We start from the raw sequence: 20869 nt of genomic DNA, 5'->3' as shown, positions 1-20869 counted from the left end.
CTGCAAAAGATGCAAACTTAAAGAGTTAAATACTTCTGTCTTGCTTGTGTTGCATCAAGAAACAATGGAAAAGTATAACAGTAGAAGGTTTTTTTATTCTACGTTTGTTGTGAACAGCCCCTCATACAAGATATTACCTTGTTTGGACAAAATTCTAAAGCAGTATTTTCTATATACAGTATGTCCGTTGAGGAGACTGCAATCCCAAAATGCACTGTGCCAATCACTGTAAATAAACCCCTATGCCATACTGAGTAAGCTAAATACTGATTATACCAAATTATTTATTCAGTATTAAAAGGTATTGATCAAAACTTGTTTGTTTTAATCTTATTCAAACTGTATGCTGTATAGTTACACATATTTTGAAAGGTGCCAAGCTTTGTGACTGACGTTATATTCAGAAGTGTCCTGGAGGGGTTCAGTCTCTGTTAATACTGCCTTAAAATACTGTTGTGTAGTGTTTTAAAGGGATAGTTCACCCCAAAATGAAAATCCTATTATCATTTACTCATCCTCTATGTCATTTCAAACCTGTGTGACTTTCTTCTGCAGAACACAAAAGAAGATACTTAGAATGTAAGAATGTAACCGAACAATGACTGTACCCATTTACTTCTATAGACATTAAGCCAATGCAAGCCAACTGTAACCAACATTCCTCTAAATATCTACTTTTGTGTTCCACAGGAGAAAGAAAGTCATTTAAGTTTTAAATGACAAGAGAGTGACTAAATGATCACAGAATTTGTATTTTTGGTAAACTATAGAGAGGCGGTTTACTTGTGTCATGATTCTCGAGGTGAGACACGGAGAGAGGACCCAGGTGCAGACAGCGGGTAAGGGGTTAACAAATAATTTAATAAATAATAAAACAAAGACCCACGAGGGGGTAACAGAACAAAACATGGATACAACACGTGACAGGACTAAGACTAACTACACTGAAACAAAACTTAAATTAACTCTTTGACATAAACTACACATGACTAAACTAACATAACACAGGAACTCACCACACAAACCACAATGAACCAGCACAAGACAGAAGACACAAGGGCATTAAATAAGGGAGCAAATCAAGAGGGAAACAGGTGTAGGCAATAATCAATAACGAGGTAACAAGAGGATGGGAACAATGACGAGACCGGAGAGAGTATGGAAGGCCATAAGAACAATAATTGTCTCTCTCCACATTTAACATGAGGTTCTGTCATGATCCTGCCACTAAACCAAGAGAAACATGACATGATGCAGCAGAATCATGACATAAGCCTCTCCTAAAGGAGCAGCAACCTGATGCTCCTCAAGGCACAAACAAGACAAGACAGACTGTGACAATGGCAACATAATACAACATGACAATACAATAAATCAAAACAGGCAAGCACAAGAGTCCAAGGGAAGGGGCACACAAGAGTCCAAAGGGAAGTCCAAACATGGGCAGACACGGACTGGGTAGCTCCGGCAGACATGAAAACACTAGCCGGCAGACAAGAACAGGATGGCCGGCAGACACGAACACGATAGCCGGCAGACACGAACAGGATGCACTGGGCTGGAATGGCCGCATACACCGGGCTGGAATGGCCGCATGCACCGGGCTGGAATGCCCGGCTCCGCCAAGCAGGAAAGCCCGGCTCAACCAGGCGGGAATGCCTGGTTCCGCCGGGCGGGAGTGCCCAGCTCCACCGGGCGGAAATACCCGGCTGCACCGACCTGGATGCCCGGCTGCACCAACCTGGAATGCCCAGCTGCACCGACCTGGAATGCCCGGCTGGGGATCTTTGGTGGCCACAGGATTCCGGCGGCTTCGACCCTGGAGGGAAGACCGGCGGTCTCAACCCTGTAAGGCAGTCCGGCGGTCTCGGCCCCGAGCAGGAATCCGGCAGTCTCAACCCTGGTAGGGAGTCCGGCGGCCCCGACTCAGGAGGGAGTCCGGCGTTCTCGACCCAGGAAGGGAGTCCGGCAACCTCTAACCCTGGAGGGGAATCCGGCAGCCTCAACTGCTGCCACAACGATCCCTCTGTCTGCTGGGTCCGATTATGGCTGGTTCATTCTGTCATGATTCTCGAGGTGAGACACGGAGAGAGGACCCAGGTGCAGACAGCGGGTAAGGGGTTAACAAATAATTTAATAAATAATAAAACAAAGACCCACGAGGGGGTAACAGAACAAAACATGGATACAACACGTGACAGGACTAAGACTAACTACACTGAAACAAAACTTAAATTAACTCTTTGACATAAACTACACATGACTAAACTAACATAACACAGGAACTCACCACACAAACCACAATGAACCAGCACAAGACAGAAGACACAAGGGCATTAAATAAGGGAGCAAATCAAGAGGGAAACAGGTGTAGGCAATAATCAATAACGAGGTAACAAGAGGATGGGAACAATGACGAGACCGGAGAGAGTATGGAAGGCCATAAGAACAATAATTGTCTCTCTCCACATTTAACATGAGGTTCTGTCATGATCCTGCCACTAAACCAAGAGAAACATGACATGATGCAGCAGAATCATGACAACTTGGTTTTGGAACAGTCCCAAAGTCTAATGTTTTCTGTATTGTACCCATAAAGAACAAACAAAAGCCACAATTCTAAACCTCAGGTAAATAAAAGCAAAGGACTGCACATGACGAATGCCAACAGCTCTGCTCTTAAAATATCGGTAGGTTATATTAATAAGGCAGGATTTAACTCAACTGTTTTTGGGGAGGGGTGAAGGTGTTGGGGTAATTCTTCAAGCTTGTGTAATTTGCTTCTGTATTTATGGGCCACAGTCTTTATTGTTGAGCTGAGCTGCAATAATATCAGGAGTGTGTGTGAGCACATTCGGTGTATTTACAGATGCCAGACCCTCCCAGACACATTCCCATTCTGATTAATTAGCCCAGCAACAAATACGCCTGCTTCCTTTAACCCTAGTTCATACTTATCGCTTCTGACGCCCCGCTGAGTTGTTTTTAATGCAGCCATCCCTATGGGCCATCCCTCATTCTCTCTCTCTCTGTTTCTCCCTCTCTCTGTCTTTCTCAGTCCTGAATCTTGAACCCCCGATCAAGCACACGTTTTGGCATTAAATCAGCTCTCCTAAAAATGCATAATTTGCTCAGAAACTGTTTATTTCAATAAGGCTATGCTGTTTTTCCCTTTGAAGCAGAACTGCCGCCTGGATTTATGTTTCATGTTTGTGCTGTTTTAAATACATTTTATTCTTTTGACTTATTTAAACTCTCAATTGTTGATTACATATGAATACAACTGACAAATGTTAATGTTCTTGCTTTAATATTATTAATCATGGAAAATGTAAAACTAGTTATGAAATTAACAGTTAACATATGATGTAAGTAAATAAGCAGTAAAGCTGTTTTTCAATTTATAATAATCAAAATAAAATGTGGTAAGAGTATGAGATAAAAAGTTAAAATTCCACCGTTGTCCCCCTAGACATCTGATAAGTTAGGACAGAGTTTATTGACCTTGTTCCCCTGCTCTACCCTAACCTCTCACCTTTATATCTTTCCTCTACATTACTAGAGCAATAAAATCCAATATATAATCAAAAGTCAGATAGTGAGAGCGAGAGAAATTGAGGTATAACAGCATCACTGGGAGGTACAACACACCCATGTCACTGGGTGCCAGCACACATATTGAGAGCTTTATGTGGCGTGGAGGAAGAGAGACCTAATCGTTTACTAATCCACAGACTGTAAGAACCAGACAGATTTTAGATTAGATCATAAAGGTGCTCCTCACCTGCAGAATCAGACTTATCATTGGTGGAGTCGTGCTTGTATGATGTGTCTATTCATTGTGAAATATTGAATCATTGTTAATTTTATAAAAGATCCCGTATCACATATTAATCTTGAGTGCCTATACAGTAGTAATGCATACGTTGTATCATCGAAGAGTATTTAGTTTGATCAACATCAGTTCATGTCCGGCATCACTAAGCACTGGGACCACACTATCTATCAGTTTCAAACGATCTCCAAATCCAGCATTATATCCACCGTTTATATAACATCCATCACAGAAATGCCTTGAACAAACAGACACATTAACTTCACTATCACAAGAGTAACGAGTTGCAGCGTAGCGCAACCCATCTTGTCGCAGTGCAGATAATCTTGCTGGTAAGCGGGTCTCACTTGTCGATTGGCATGTGGGCGGGCTCTTTCTTTCGACTTGCTGTGCTTTTCTGGGAGAACGGCCAATAAAAGGAATAGGATTATATAAAAAAATTCTGAAACATGTTGGAGTGCTGGTGGAGTGTATCAAGTACACTAATACTACGTCATACGTCCAACTCGTTTTTAACAAGTTGACCATATTAAGCATGAGAAACCAGCATGTTTAACAGTGTAAAGAAGTTAGAATGCATGACATAGCATGATACCCGATCTTTAAGTGTAACACACCGTGTCGCACCAAGCAAACAGTGAAATACTGTATCGATCAAATGTTTGGAAATGCTTGACTGTAATGTTTCTGATGATCTTAAAAAAAATTGAAATGTTTGAAATGAAAAGCATCTGTCAGAAAACTTCTCTGACTATGATTTAATGAAAAATCTTTCATAACCTCCTAGAGAGATTTGTAGGAGAGATAGAGAGACAGAAAAAGCAATATTAAGATCAGCTGAGTGTGTAAATTCACCCCTGAGCCCCGCAGTGGTCACCAGACCATTGCCAGGCTCTGTCTGGCCAATCTTGGTTGAGAGCAGGATCATCTGCAGCGTCTGCCTGCAGCTGCAGTCTCACTCATCTGCTCAATAAAACCGCTACACTTAATTGCAGCCTTTTTCAAGTGGTAAGGCTAAAGGAAAGTTCACACTTAAACCAGTTCGAAGCGGAACTCATTCATTTTCAATCAGAGTTGGCGGACACGGGCGACCATTTGCGATGCTACTGACGCATGTCCACTACAAATCTGCTACAAATCTGCTACAAATTTGAACTTTAGGCAGCACAGGTGATCCACCCAGCGTGCGGGCAGGATTGTAAATATTACTGTTAGCAATTTCCCTGTTCAGTATGATTTATCTCTGCTTACAGACTGAGATATAAGAAAAAAATATAGGTGTGTGTCGTGTGGCATTCGGAATGAGTTTCACTCAAGCATTGATAATTCTCAATCCTGTTCATGACATAATGCATGATGCACTGATGCAGTGCACGCACAATGGCATCTTCAGGATGTGAATTTACAATCTACAATAGTGGCAAGAATCTTATACCCTGTTAAATTTGAATGACATCTTATTTTAACAGGCAATACGTATGTGATCAGATTTTTAAGAAGCTATGGGGCAGCCATCCACCCATGAATAGTGAAATGCAGTTATGAATATTGCACAGTTCTATAATATTTATGTAAGAAGATAGAAAAAATGTATGAAATGTTTGCTATTAGAGATCACGTTTCATCTCTGATGTTATTTACAGATCAAAGTAAGCTTTAAAAAGATTATGGAGATATTAATAAAACAGGCTTACAGGGCCATAATGAGGTTGTTTTGTGTTTAATTGGTCAGCATCACGCTCTGTTTAATGAGTCTCAAAGCTGTCGTTGATGGCAGTGGGTTGTATTTGAACTGTTAAGCATCATGACTGAGAGCGCCTGGGAGCATTTGGGGGCGTTTCGCTTACCGCCCTTTTTACTAGATGGTTTAGTCAAAATTACCAGCCAGTTTCAAGTGTTTAAATTTTAAAGTCTCATAAAGTGCCCGACATGAAGGCCACACAGCATTTTGATTTAATAATGAATGAAGGCAATCAGATCAGCATGTGTAATGGGTTCGACTGGAGTCCCGGGGCGCTCCTGATCTGGGACTTATTAAGAACATTCTCACAGGGAGAGAACAGAACTGATATCTCAGTATACTTGTATTACCTTAAGCATTAAACCTGCCACTGAGGGAATTAAGTCAGAACTGCTAAACTCTGCTGAACTCCGTATGGCTAATGTCAAAGCCTCTGCTATTTTTGTTGTGTGTTTCTAATTAACTAATTAGTTATGAAGTGACATTTATTATATTTACGTTCTGTTCAAATTATTTCTAACCATAGCATTGTAAAGTGGATACAATTATGTATCAGGTAGCTCAGGTCAAGCACAGTGTGGTACTTTGGATGAATTAAAGGAATATTTGTTGAAAAATATAGTATAATTTATAGTGACCAAGTGGTGTATCGCTCCAACAAGGACAAAACTAAATATTACAGGCTTTAAAAAGGGGCCTATAAGTGAATTAGCCTTAATTAATGGATTTGTTTTATAAATTAGTCATATTTGTTCAACACGCCATATTTGTTCACGCCAAAAACATAACTATTTTATGATGTGGTACAACGTATGCATTTATATAAGCCACCTCATAAATTATTTACAAATTGTATATATTTCAGGCAACGTAATTCCACACAATATTTCAGTGTCCAAGGACACCTGGTATCTAAGGCGTAAGGATCACTGACGAGTTCATCTGCTTTTAATTTCAGCAAATAATGGACCTTTTTCACAAGCCTACGCATTCATCGGTCATCAGCATTATAAATAAAGTTTTTTATATTTTATTTTATTTTATGAACTTTTATAACACTACTGTACTTTGTATTATATTACCTTTGCATCAATTTTCAACAAACTTTTAACGTTAATGCAAGGGTGTTTCTTATACAGCATCTCTGGAAGTCACCGTAAAACATCTTTCTATCTTTTGACTTCTTTTGACTTCCTTTGACATCATTCTATCAGACTCTCTCTAGACTCTCTATTATTTTGTTGAAATAGTGAAAACACTTTAGTTGAGATTTTCTTTTGGTATTTGGTATTGAATATACTGTATTTGTGGTAGTCTCCCATTCAAGTTTATCCAACTATGACGACTTCCTTTTGCTGAGAAACGTGAAAAAAGGTGCATTGCGTGTTTTAGTCCTGTTTTCAATTTTTTCTCCTATTGTTGCTATTATATTTTCTTGTCCTCATGACTATTTGACAATAAACGCATTACCATACTGCAGTTGGGTAAACTATTTCTTTAAAAGTTGTGGCGTGTGACTACAGTGTGTTGTTTCATTGAAATCCCAATGCTGTCCTCATCCTCATCCTCTGTTCTCGGTAAGCAGCACGAAATCTACCTGTCAAGTCAAAGCACAGACTTGCTGAAAGATGGGTGTGTGTCAGCAGACTGATAGCTGTGATTAAATCTGATTATGTGTCTGACAGATCTGATGAGGACATTTAGTCAGCACCAAATATTGTATTCAGACATTTTCCCATCATTCTTTTAATTTATTTCAGTTTTTATGATCCTCTCCCATGGATCAGTGCGCCCCTCCACACAATTTTGAGACAGCACTGCATGTATCCATGGATGAGGGAATCCTATAACTCCAAATTATTCAGTATTTGTGCATGGTGCATATTTTAATGCGTGTACATATATTGATCTATTGGCTAAATGTTAACATCAAACTCTTTAAAGCAGCAGTGAGTTGAGGCTGCCATGCGTTGTGCTACTGCATTTGTGTGTCACCAATTGCTGCCTATGATGACGTTACAAACTTGACTTAACAATGCTCCCTTAGAAGGCAGCTACCTATGTAGGCATCTCACCGTGTCTGTTGTAATTCAGCGAGAGCATGAAACACAGAACTACTTGTATTTGTTTGACAAAGGCGTTCAATGTCGGCGATTAAAACCCTTTGACTGCTTTCTAATTATTGTCCAGGGATCGCTTTTCTTTTCGCTTGTTCTTTCTCACTTTGCTGATTGATTTGGAGAGGTTTCAGTAATGAAGTGAGGTAAAGCTCGCCTTAGTAAAGTGCCATTATTGAATATATCTACGTGGCAGGAATTTATAAAGAGCCGAGTAAACAAAAAATTCATCATTTAAATAGCCATTTCTATGCTGGATTTTTTATTATTGTGAAAAGTGCAAGGCACATTTAAAGGGAAACAAATATTTGAGATGTGACAGGATCCATCATCCAGCATGCTCTTTCATTTGCTCACAGACAAGCCTTTACTGTGAATACTGTAAACATTTATGCATACAAAAAAGAAGAGAAAATTGCCTCCAATTCAATATGTCCTCCAATTATCATGTGTAATAGGCTGTGAAATCCTCATATCTATGCAGTCACATGGAAAAGCAACAGAAATGGCCTGAGCACTTAGCCTAGATACTCTGCCCTCGGCGAGCTAATGACAGACAGCCTCTGCCGCACACATAGAGTATCTGCAATATTTCATTCAATGGCCTCACAAAAGTTTCATACTTTCCCATTAACTCTCTTTCATTTTTCCATTTCTGCGAATCACTCATTAAACTCAGGAGGGAATTCCATACTTTCCTACATTTTTCTTGCCATTTGTCTTCTTCACACAGGATTGCGCAATGCCCTCAGTTTAAATAAAGATGTTTGAGGTTAGATTTTTACCTTGCCCAGTCATTACTAATAACGTTTTCAAACGTGACTTGTTTGCAGTACTGCTATGTATATGTCCTTAGATTAATAATAGAGTAATAACAGCTCCAGATTCTGGTATGGGCGATAGTGGCAGTTGCCCTCAGGCGGTTCGCCCGCACACACGGCTTTTAGATTCTCTCTTCACACTTCTATCACTCGTCTAAGCCAGTTTTAAAGTGTTTTGACATACTGTGATTTAGCAGGTACCTTTTCGGTGCTACATTCATATGCCTCCCCGTCACATAAGTTGCTATCTTAAGGCATAAATAGCATAGGTGGTCTTCCCATGTAAAAGTCTACTAAAAGCCAGTAGAGGTCAAGTTCATCAAATTATTACATATAGTGCACCGTTACTTGGGGAATCAAATTTGAAGTTGTTTATTTTATAGATATATTTTCTAATATACTGCACACAGCACATTGCATTCTTTCTTTTTTTCTTTTAGGGTGTGGATTCATGCCGGATCTTGATATAAAGAGTATTTGAGTCAAGACCACTACTGACCAACTCATGTAGAACATTTTGCAGAATGTATACAACAATGGTCCAGAAGAAATATATTTAACATATATAATTTGGTCTTCATTGAACATTTGGAATCAGTTCTAAGTCTTCCTTATTATTGTGTTGTATTAAAAAGCTGAAACAGGAAGTGCTTCCAGACTTGCAGATTTTCAAAATGCTCTATAGACCTCTTCGAAAGACAAATATAATTCTGGTTCACGTTGGTCCAGAAGAACTTCTTTCTTCAGTTTTTAACACTACACAAACGTTTGAACAAACTATAACCAACAGAACATTTATAACAAAATCAAAATGTCAAACTAATATGTTTAAGATTGTATTATATATGTAAGAAAAATAATTATAACATTGAATTAAAAAAGGGAAATGCTTCTGGACCAGTTTTGAAATTTTTGAAGTGGTCTATACTGTACCAACAATTCTTTATATTTTCCCCCTACATCTCTCTTTAATTCTACTATGTCTCTTTCTCTCCTTTCTCAGCTGAGTGTATTAAGTGCCTGAAGAAGACACTTAAAGAAACGGAACAAGAAATAAAAACTGTGTCTATGTATTGTGGGTAAATGCATGTTGCAGAGGTGTGTCTGCACCAGCTGTTTGTGCCCGCAGCTTTTGTAATAAATCCATGAGAGACAAGCCTGCACACTGAGTTTTCTGACATTACCTGTCAACTCTCACACCCCCACGGCAGCGACTCCATCAGTGTTCTTCAGAACCGATGGCATCAGAACCGATGTGTGTGCCGGTGGTCTCTCCTGATATTAGCTGAAGTACTTGAGTGCATTTGTTTGGTGAGGGCTGAGTCACACAGCCTCACTGTTATCTAGTGTACAATATCTTCAAAAGGTTTGCATTTCTTTACCTAAGTGCACTGAAGGAGCAAACAGTTTCAATGTAGGCTTTTGCTTAAAGAATGATTTCTTGTTATTACAGCCAACAGTTTGGTATATGATAATAACCACATGCCTTGCTCAGGGCTGACCATAGCCTTTTAGAATTATATTAACAGTATTTCTGTCATGATCCTGCCTCTCCTTGTCTTGGTTTTCGAGTCTTGTGGCAGGATCATGTCAGTCCCATGTGTTTTGTGTGGAGAAAGAGCATTGTTTTGGTTTCAGAAGCCATGCTCTCTCTCCGGTGTCACGTCCTTTAGCCCCGCCCCCTTGTTTCCCTGTTTGCAGTCCATTAGTGTTAGTCTTGTCTCCAGCCCTGATCCATCCTTCTCTTAGTGTTTCAGTCCCCTCACCTGCCTCGTGCAATCCTCCTGTTAGCTTTCCCTTAGTGTTTCATCCTTGTCACCTGTGGCCACTCTCCCTGTGTCATCAGTCCTTGTTAGTGTTTCCCTTTATCTAGCCCCAGTTTTCCCTCTGTCCCTGGTCTGTTCATTTTGGATTTTGGATTTTGCACACTCACCCTAGTCTGTCTGGATTACCCGTGTTCCTGGTCAAAGTTTGTGGATTATTGATTTGTTACTCTCAGGACTTGGTTTGTTTTGTCCCCTTGAGGGAGGCTTTAGTTTACTGTCTTGTTTTAGTTCATGTTTTCCCATCGAGGGTCTTTTCTTTTAATAAAGTTTTGTGATTTGTATCAAGTCTGCCTGCGTTTGGGTTCTGTCCACACAACCGTGACAGAATGAACAGACCAACTTCGAACCCAGCAGGCAAGATGGAGGCAAGACGAGCGACCCAGGCTCATCGCCTCCTCCGTTTACGCCAGGGGCACTGTGATGTATTGGAGTTCGCGGACCGCTTCTTTGAGGTGGCAGGGGAGATGGTCCACAGTGAGCAGGAACAGATGGTCCTGTTCAATGGCGGCCTCAACCAACCACTAGCGGGGTGGGAGATGCCGGAGAATGAATCGGCCGGAGCCCAGTGTCTCAGTCCAGCCCAGTTTTTCCACCCCGCTGGCCGCCATCCCCGAGGGCCATACCCTGCAAATCGGGGCCGTGGGCCTCTCCTCACCCTCTGCTCCACCACCAGCTAGCCTCCGTGGTAGGCGTGGACGGAGGGAGTCGTGGGACTCCCCGTCCGACTCTTCCAGCACGGAGATAGTGGGGTCCCCCACCGCTACTCTGCAGCCGGCCACACGTCCTGTGAGCCGCTCAAAGAGGAAGAAGCAGAGGAGAGGTGCAACGTCCTGTCCTGCCCAGCAGCCGGTGGTCCCGTCAAGTCCGGTGGTCCCGTCAAGTCCGGTGGTCCCGTCAAGTCCGGTGGTCCCTTCAAGTCCGGTGGTCCCGTCAAGTCCGGTGGTCCCGTCAAGTCCGGTGGTCCCGTCAAGTCCGGTGGTCCCGTCAAGTCCGGTGGTCCCGTCAAGTCCGGTGGTCCGTCCTGCACCCAGTCCTTCTCAGCCGGCCCTCCAGCCGGCGTCTCAGCCGGCCCTCCAGCCGGCGTCTCAGCCGGCCCTCCAGCCGGCGTCTCAGCCGGCCCTCCAGCCGGCGTCTCAGCCGGCCCTCCAGCCGGCGTCTCAGCCGGCCCTCCAACCTACAACCCAGTCAGCCTTGCCCCAGCCGTTCCCTACTACCGCCTTCCTGTCATGCCCTACCCCTTCTAGTTCCTCCCACTCCAAGAGAGGTATCCCTTCCATGCCCAGACCTTCCTACCCCACCCCTCCGCCCAGCTCTAGGAAGCAGGGTCCTGTCCCTCCTAAGTCCCCACCCAGTTATTATGTTCCTAAGTTTGTCCCACCCATTCCACCTCCCCCCTTCCCATTGATGTTTATTTTATTGTCCAACCCCAATCCCTTTTTAGTCATGTTAGCCCTGCCCTTAGTGTGTTCTGTTCTGTCTTTATGGTGTCTGTCAGTCTTGTCATGTTTAGTGTGATCTTGAAGAACTCCTGGAGGAGTTCTTTAAGGCGGGCGCTCTGTCATGATCCTGCCTCTCCTTGTCTTGGTTTTCGAGTCTTGTGGCAGGATCATGTCAGTCCCATGTGTTTTGTGTGGAGAAAGAGCATTGTTTTGGTTTCAGAAGCCATGCTCTCTCTCCGGTGTCACGTCCTTTAGCCCCGCCCCCTTGTTTCCCTGTTTGCAGTCCATTAGTGTTAGTCTTGTCTCCAGCCCTGATCCATCCTTCCCTTAGTGTTTCAGTCCCCTCACCTGCCTCGTGCAATCCTCCTGTTAGCTTTCCCTTAGTGTTTCATCCTTGTCACCTGTGGCCACTCTCCCTGTGTCATCAGTCCTTGTTAGTGTTTCCCTTTATCTAGCCCCAGTTTTCCCTCTGTCCCTGGTCTGTTCATTTTGGATTTTGGATTTTGCACACTCACCCTAGTCTGTCTGGATTACCCGTGTTCCTGGTCAAAGTTTGTGGATTATTGATTTGTTACTCTCAGGACTTGGTTTGTTTTGTCCCCTTGAGGGAGGCTTTAGTTTACTGTCTTGTTTTAGTTCATGTTTTCCCATCGAGGGTCTTTTCTTTTAATAAAGTTTTGTGATTTGTATCAAGTCTGCCTGCGTTTGGGTTCTGTCCACACAACCGTGACAATTTCTTACAGATAGGCCTACTGTATATTTAAAGAGTTATTGTAATGCAACAAACTTAATCTTGATTGTTTTACAAGGCGGCCTTGTTTTTTTGGTTCCTTTTTAAAATCTTTGTTATAGATTCATTAATTTTGGGGATATTTTTATACCACCATGGATGGTGTAATATGTATTTTAAGTGAATATGTAATAAAATAGGCCTGAATATAAAAGGGTAGCTTTAGAATAAATGATTATGAATTCATTCAAAATTTAATACAAAAAGGTATTCTTAATTAATTTGATTAAAATTTGAAATGGTGCTGAATCCTGTCCACATCATCATGCCCAAACGACAAGTTTTTGATGAAATCCAATTTTATCTGCTCATTGAGCCTCATTCATGAAACACAAGCAGAACACATTTTTGTGTAAGTAGTTGGTAAAACCATTTTCCATCAAATCGCTGCATTGAATTGAATACAATGAAAAATTGTTTCACAAACGACTTACACGCAAATTTAAATAAGAATGGATTTATGAACCATACAAAGAAATTGGTTCTGCTCTTGTTTCATGAATAAAGCCCTTTATGTTCCAGAAAGGCTTTTGTTTCAGACGCTGTTCAGAATATATGTGGATATAGTCTATAGCATGTGAACAGTACTGTATTTTGGATACTGTACATGGGTTGGCAGAATCTTAACCGTCACACGTCCTTCAGTAAGTGTATTAGATGTGCACCTGCATGACAGCTGGTGATATTTATCACGACCATCCCAGACAAACAGAGTGATTTGCCGTCAGAATGAGGATTTATACACTCTTTCCACTCATGCTAGAAACAAACTCCTCCACTGTACACTCAGACAGAAAAGATGTCAAGTTATTTTCCTCCCTCGCTAGTTCACTGAAATGCAGTGACATATTTCACTTGTACTGGTCACAGTCTTATAGCCAGGACGGTGCTTTGAGCATATACCTTCTCTTACACATGGAGGGCCAATTTCAAACTGTCAAAATGTGTGTCGAGGGGGTGTCAAACCTGCTGTCCAGAATGAGATTTGTGTAGTTCTCGTTGACACCATGTCTGCATTCCGTTTTCCGGTTTTGTCTCATTTGTCCTGTGTAGTGCAGACATTCAGAAAGTCCTTTGACTCTCCTTGTGCTCGTACTATTTGTTTTGAGTCTAGTATTTCACTCTTCCACGTGATGGGATAAAATCAAACGGCCACTTTGGTTGTTCATCTTCACAATAGCCGCTACAGGGTTGCCCGGTTTCCCCTGAGGTGTCTTTGTGCTGGGCATGCTTGGAGGAATGTGCTTCGGGCATTCGCATCAAGCCTAACCGTACAGTATGTCTACCGGGGCTTCACCTCAATGCCTGCCTGCATCTTTACCACCGACAGTTAAGTTTAGAACTGACTCTGTTCCATTTTAGCAAAGAAGTTGCCTTACCCTGCCTCAGCTCTACCTGCCCAATCTGTCAGGCTTTAAGGGCTTTAGGCAACACCGCTCACAGGCAGTTACGGTTTTAATGGCTTCCAAAAGGATCATAATTGCAAGCATTTCGACAGAAAGTCTTTCAGCGAGACCAGCACTTTTCATGTTTCACTGACTCCTTATTTGCCTCCTTTCCTGCACCTGTACTTTTTGTTTCCGCTTATTTGCTACTGAAATCTTTTGCTGTCGTCATAGCGACCGAATCACTGCTTTAGACAAGCTGAAGGGTGACGATGGGCCCTGCCTTTGCTGGCCTCCTCATGAACAAAGAGTTTGACTTATTCTTCGTTTTGTGACAGTCATTAAATTAAAGGCACAGTTGAAAATGGAACATTCTGTCTTCATATACTCACCCTCATGTCGTTCTAAATCTGTATAAATGTCTTCGTTCTGATGAACACGTAAGAATGCTTGTAACCAAACAGTTATTGGCCACCATTGACTACCAAAGTAGGAAAAAATGCTTTATATATGTCCTTGTTCTGTTGAACACAGTAGATATTTTGACATTCATGCATTCTTCCAAATATCTCCTCATATTTCTTTGTTTTTGACAAATAATTTGTCTCCAGCTGCTCTAAATCAATATGTTACACAAATAGTGTGACAGACGTAAGATTTATCAGAGTGGTCAGGATGTACGATTACCCTTTGAAAAGACAGGCAGTCACACACACATACGGATATATGGACTGGTCTCTTAATGAAATTAAAGGAACATCGAGTTTCATCTGGTTCAAAGGAATTTTATTGCCATTTTGACAAACTGGTATTAACATCAGGTGTGCTTTATGAAATGTGCATAGATCTTTCTAGGGTAGAACTTGAGGTTTGGAAGAGGATAATAGAAGTTCAGCTGTGTTTGTTTGTTTGCTGCATTTCGGTTATGAATGGTATATAAATGGTGGATATAATGCTGGATTTGGTAATTGATTCGACCAAAAAAGCTGTCACCAAAATCTTGCACTTTGTAGCTCTCGCTTATCATTATTATGAATATTCCTATTTAGCAAACCTGTCTGTATTTTTAGATTGATGAATGTCTTAATGTGTGTCTTGAGTAGTCTTCATGACTTTGTGAAGCATATTAGATTGACACACACACACACACACACACACACACATTGCATCTCAGTGATTAATTCTACAGGCAGAGATTGTATCCCACAGACATCACCTCAGTGATGTAAGACATCTGTTTGTGGTTTGCTGCGGCTCTTCTTGCTCTTCATGTTCAAATCCCCTCTATACCTGTCTGCAGTTGTGTGTGTGCTATAACGAAAATAAACAGAGAGAGTATCACCTCTCTACAGTACACTGCACATATTTGCTTTTCTATTTGAGTCTTGCTGTATGACTCACCAAGCTGATCTTGACCGTGTCATTAAAGGTCAAGGTTAGCCAGTAAATTGGCTCTAAGCAATCAACCCTCTTGCTAAGCTTTCGCTGTGGCTGTGCTTTCATCTCTTAGGAGGGGTTTGATGAGGTCTAGCCACTTTCAAGCCCCGAGCTTCAGGTATATTTGACGCAGCAACTACAAAGAGCAGTTATAGAGGAGTTATGTGACACAAACACACACGCACGCACGCACACACACAAACTTAGGCACTGAAAACCTAACAAATAATGGAATATGATGCAAAAACAGGCACACTGTGAACATAACATTGTGACACTTTGCAATATTAATGAGAAAATGCTGTAGGCCTTTTATACAAATCTGGTTATTTTACAAATTTGCGTCCCATGTGTTTTTTTAAATATGGATTTTACTTTTTTGTGAAAACTAAGATGTGGAAAAAGTAGCATAATTTTAACCCTTCAGCTGAACAAGTTTATAGGCAAGTAAATATCTAATATAAATCTAATATAACTCCATTAATCAAGCACCATAAACTCAAACCTGTATGTGAATTATTTTTGTTTCCATATACCTATTACCATCATTTGGTCCCAAACTAGCAAACCTGTGACACAATCTATTTTTATAAATCTTTCTATTTATTATTGATACAAATCATGATTTTAATCTATAGAAATTTTGGTAACACATTCACAAAAATGTTTAATCACATTTAGTATGTACCTAAAATTCAAATGTTTAGAGTCACTTACTCACTTACTTATTATTATCATTTTCTGAAGGTTAAGTACCCTATTTATGGTAAGTGGCAGTAGTGTGTGTGTGACTGTTTGTCAATTTCTCAAGGACGGGCCACATGCCTTGTCTATTCACGTCCATTATCGACAGCTGTGAAACGTGTGATCCAATAGGAAGTCACATGTTTGAGTGTTCTAAAGCCCCTGGCCACCTGTCGCCCCCAGTCTCCCCTGAAGAATGTGTGGCGACATGCCTGGGGCCACTAAAATGGGGGAAGGTTGTTTTGAGGTCCGAAGCTTGTATAAGCATGTGACTAATATAAGGACAGATGCAAACGTATGTTTTTTAAAAGCACTTAAACCCTCTGGCCTTCTAGTCATTTGAAGCAGCTCATACATGACTTTGAAAAAAACTTGTGTATGTGTGTTTTGAACAGGTGGAGATTGAAAAACTGGACTACCATCACTACCTCCCTCTGTTCTTTGACGGTTTATGCGAGACTGTTCACCCATATGAGTTCTTTGCTCGCCAGGGAATCCATGACATGCTGGAACATGGTGGCACTAAGATTCTTCCTGTTGTCCCACAGCTCATCATACCCACCAAGAGTGAGTGTCAAAGACCAGTTTAAGGAAGCCTTACCTTTTATTATTGGTAAAAAATCCATATTACTGCCAAGACATGTAAACCAGTCACTGTTTTTTAAACATAATATTTAGATGCATGTTATTATGAAACACATTTCATTTGTAAACTTGTGAGGGAAAAAATAATTAAAATAATTGTAAATGTCATCTTATGAAAGACTGTACAAAATGTTAATTTTTTTTAACATTGCAGACTCTTTAGTCTTCTGCCTGATGCGATGTCACATTGGAACAATCCCCGCCCATGATGACAGACTTTGTTAACATATTAGTGTAATGGAGGACAACTAGTGAAGTGAAGTCAAGTCAAGTGAACTTTATTTATAGGCCTATAGTGCTTTTTACAATTTCCATTGTTAAAAAGCAGCTGTACAGGAAAACTATAAGCAAAACATATGAGGTTATGCAAGTCACAGGTCAAATATCAGACAGACTTTAAATTCCTATTGTCATGATTCTGCCGCATCATGTCATTCTCTTGGTTTAGTGGCAGGATCATGACAGAGTCTCATGTCTTGTGTGGAGAGAGGCAGTTATGGCCTTCCATATACTCTCTCCGGTCTCGCACAGGGGTCCTCTGTCCGTGTCTCACCTTCCCGTCACCATGACACCTATATGTGGTGTTAATTAAATAAAACTATAAAATCCTAGCAGCCGCCCCGACCAGGAAAACAGTGCAAAACAGTATGCAAACGGTGGCGAGGAACCCAAAACTCCATCGGAGGAGAAAAGAAACCTCAGAGAGAAACCAGGCCTAACCAGGGGATTCCAATTCCCCTCTGGCAAAAGCTGCAGCCTCTGCGAAGCTCGGCAGTGATTGGACAAAAAGGCAACATTTTTAAAAATGTGATCTAAGATTATCATTAATAATCTAAATGCGGCTAAAATATTGTAGAGTTGCCATATCCTTAGTCCAGCTCTATCATCACAGCTTTTGTCAGGTCTGGACTGCGTACTACCCGCTCTGGTAACCTTGGAATAATGAGACTGGCTGAGAGTAGAGTACTGTTCTGCACTCTTTGATGCAACAAATGCACAGTTGTTATTGGAAGTGTTCCTGGTTCCCTTTGATCTAAATGGTGCAGCCTAAACCTTCGGAATATTTATATTATGATAGTGTAGTAGATTAAAAAGATGCGTCTTTAGTCTAGATTTAAACAGAGTATTTCTGCCTGACGAACTGTGAATAGCTGTGCAGTTTGTAAACCTCACTCCCTCGACCTTAAGAGGTGCTCTAGCGACAAATGCTATAGGCCATAGTCTTTAGCCTCCTTGTTAGAGCATCCGACTCCCATGCCGGAGCGGTCTGGTACGAGGCCCGCTTGGTGCAGGGTGTGTAGTACCGGTTACTTTTAGATCCTGCCCCATCGGGGACAGGGCATATTCTGCACGCTTGAGCTTAAAGCCCCAGTGAAATAAATAAAAAAAATTCCCCTTTTATTAAAAATGTGTCAGCCTTAAGGATGTCAATAACTGATATGCTCCTACGCGCTGACAATATTCCTATTTAGAAGATATAGGCATTTTGGCCATGATATATTAAATGTTCTGTGTTGTATTCTAAGCTGAAACTTTACAGACACATTCTGTGGACATTTGAGACTCACATTACATCTCGTAAACATGAAGAGTCACGACAAAGGCCTTTTGAAGTCAAGACATTTTTTGATTGTGTACTATCTGTGTGCAGTTCTGTTTCACATCAGTTTAGAATAAGCATCAGTTGAGAATAAAAACGCACATGTCTTTCTTGGCACAGAATACACTTCATCTGTTTTTGATGATGGAGAAACATTCCAAAGAAAATCCATAACAAGGTGCAAGAAACATTCCACTGTGTAAAATATACATTGACACAAGAAGTTGTGGACATTATGATAAACTGGAAATCTGTAGAGAGCTATTCTTCTTTAGACAAGCAGAGCTATATCTTCATAAATCTGACTTGTATGGGATAGTGGTATGTCATAGAATAGAAGAAAGAATGGGCGTTTTAGTTGATAAAACATGTAGAAGAAACTGCCACAAGAGAACTTGGACTTGAAAGGTGATGACCTGGCACATATAGAATATATCTCAATAAAGTAAGTTTAAAGCTAAATTAAAAGTGGTTTAATTAATTAATTAATTCCCAGACAGTAGAATAAATGAAAATATGTGAGATGATTCAATTGTTTGATTGTGTCTGAGTTTTGCTTGGGTTTGTACAACACAGCCTGACCATAGTGCTTACTTTCATCAAATAATTACCTATTTTATTTTTTTTAATAAAATTTGATAAAAGATGCATGGATGGAGAATTACGCAAAAGTTTCTATTTGCTCTCCATATAATCTCATTAATATATCTGTAAATTCTCTGAGACAATAAAGAAATCTCATCTGTGATTTCTCTTTATGGGTGTCTCACAGATCCAGGCACTGATATATTTGTATAAGAAGTTAAACTAACTCAATTACTGAAGCATCTAAATGTCGTGCACCTGTGGCATTTAGAGAAGGAAGAGGTATATGAGGTCTTTCATTTTTAGAGCCTAATATAGGGGAGGAATTAATGGTTCCTTTATTTAGAGAGATTTAGAAACAGATCTTCACTCAGTTGAGTCACACACCATGAATTATTGAACACAGTGCAAAATGTCACGCCGCTTGAACACTGTGCGCAGTGTTTACTTGGTAATTAGAATTTCACACAGGTATCATACAGGTGGATTGGAGAGCAGAAAGCAAATGGGAATGACTTGTAAAGTCCACCGGTCATTTTAAAACAAACACTTCTTTAATAGCCAAAGACAGCAGCAGTGTAGGGTCTACACTGGGTCTAGCAGTGCAGTGCTAATACAGAAAGTCTGTTTCTTTTTTCTTTTGTGTAGGTGTGAATGCATGTCTCATCTAGAAGTTCCCTGTTATGCTGAATTCACACGAGTGGTGGAATTGCCGGATGGCAGCCACCTTTAAGCCGACGTGGCTGCCGCTGCCGTTCACAATAAGATAAAATATTTGTATCTTCAGCTGTGCATGCCACAAAGAGCCGTGCCCGTGGAAGTTGCGTCATTTCGTAAGCTTGAGCACCGATTGCGCACCTCCACCGCCAAACGAAGCAGCCGTGTTTTGCAGCTTACTGCGTAACGTGTGAATCCAGCATTAGCGTGTTTCGTAAGCTTGTTATTTATGCGGTATGGTGTGCTGAGTTATTCAGTACATATGTTGACAGGCCGGTAGGACATCATGTCATTGCATTTGGAGTGCATGTATGAACATTTTCGGTTCTTGAGACTTCCAAATTAGCTTTAAGTGCTGGAAATGCATGGAAACGTCTATCCTTAAGGGTCAAAGCCACAACATATATAACAAATAGACACTTACATAAGTAAGAAAAAAATTGAAATGAGCTGATGTTTAATGTTTATGTGGTAAGAAGTTAGTTATTTACTACTTAATCAGATGTCTTTTTTATGCCTTTGACCAACCACCAAACTGCAAGCAAACAGGATTGTAGAATATGATAGGGATGCTGCCTTAACACATTTACCAGATGGATGCACCTTTGGTAGACAGGATGTTACACGCATGTTGGGTACAGATGTACTTTGACATGTTCCCAGCTTCCACCTGGGAAACCGTCTTATCCAAAGCCAGCCAACATGTGTCTGTCAAAACCGTCTGTATTCCTACATGTTGACTATTTGTATTGAAGAGATAGTTCACCTAAAAACTAAAGTTCTGTCATAATTGACTCATCCTCAAGTTGTTCCTAACCTATATGATGTATTTGTTCTGTTGAACACAAAAGAAGGTATTTTGAAGAATGTGTTAAACCAAATGATTGTGGGGCACTACAGTATGGTAATCAATAGTGCCCCAGAACTGTTTGGTTACTAAACAAATTTAATATGATGACAGAATTTTCATTTTCGGATGAACTATTACTTTTAAAGTCAAAATAATCATTATAACCATATATAATCAGACAACAAATGCTAATCGCGAGTGTGTGTTTAACACATTTAAACATTTATGTATGTATGCATTGTGTAAACTGGTTCAACAATGTGGAAGCATGAGGAGAAGAGTGTCTGAGTTGTTTTTAATATCTCCATTAACATTTTAGGGATTTTTCTTCACCACT

The 20869-nt window shown here is 40.8% G+C and overlaps 1 protein-coding gene across 1 annotated transcript in view; it reads left to right on the top strand.

The window, feature by feature from the left end:
- pacrg (PARK2 co-regulated) overlaps positions 1-20869 on the top strand; it is a 90772-nt gene that overhangs the window by 41859 nt on the left and 28044 nt on the right. The window contains exon 3 of the mRNA XM_079458247.1: positions 16531-16702. Within this exon, the coding sequence (XP_079314373.1) occupies positions 16531-16702 (172 nt within the window). The remainder of the gene's footprint in view (positions 1-16530; positions 16703-20869) is intronic.

This window comes from Barbatula barbatula (genome assembly GCF_947034865.1).
Source record: "Barbatula barbatula genome assembly, chromosome: 6".
NCBI classification, from domain to species: Eukaryota; Metazoa; Chordata; class Actinopteri; order Cypriniformes; family Nemacheilidae; genus Barbatula; species Barbatula barbatula.
This window is presented reverse-complemented; position numbering and strand designations above follow the sequence as displayed.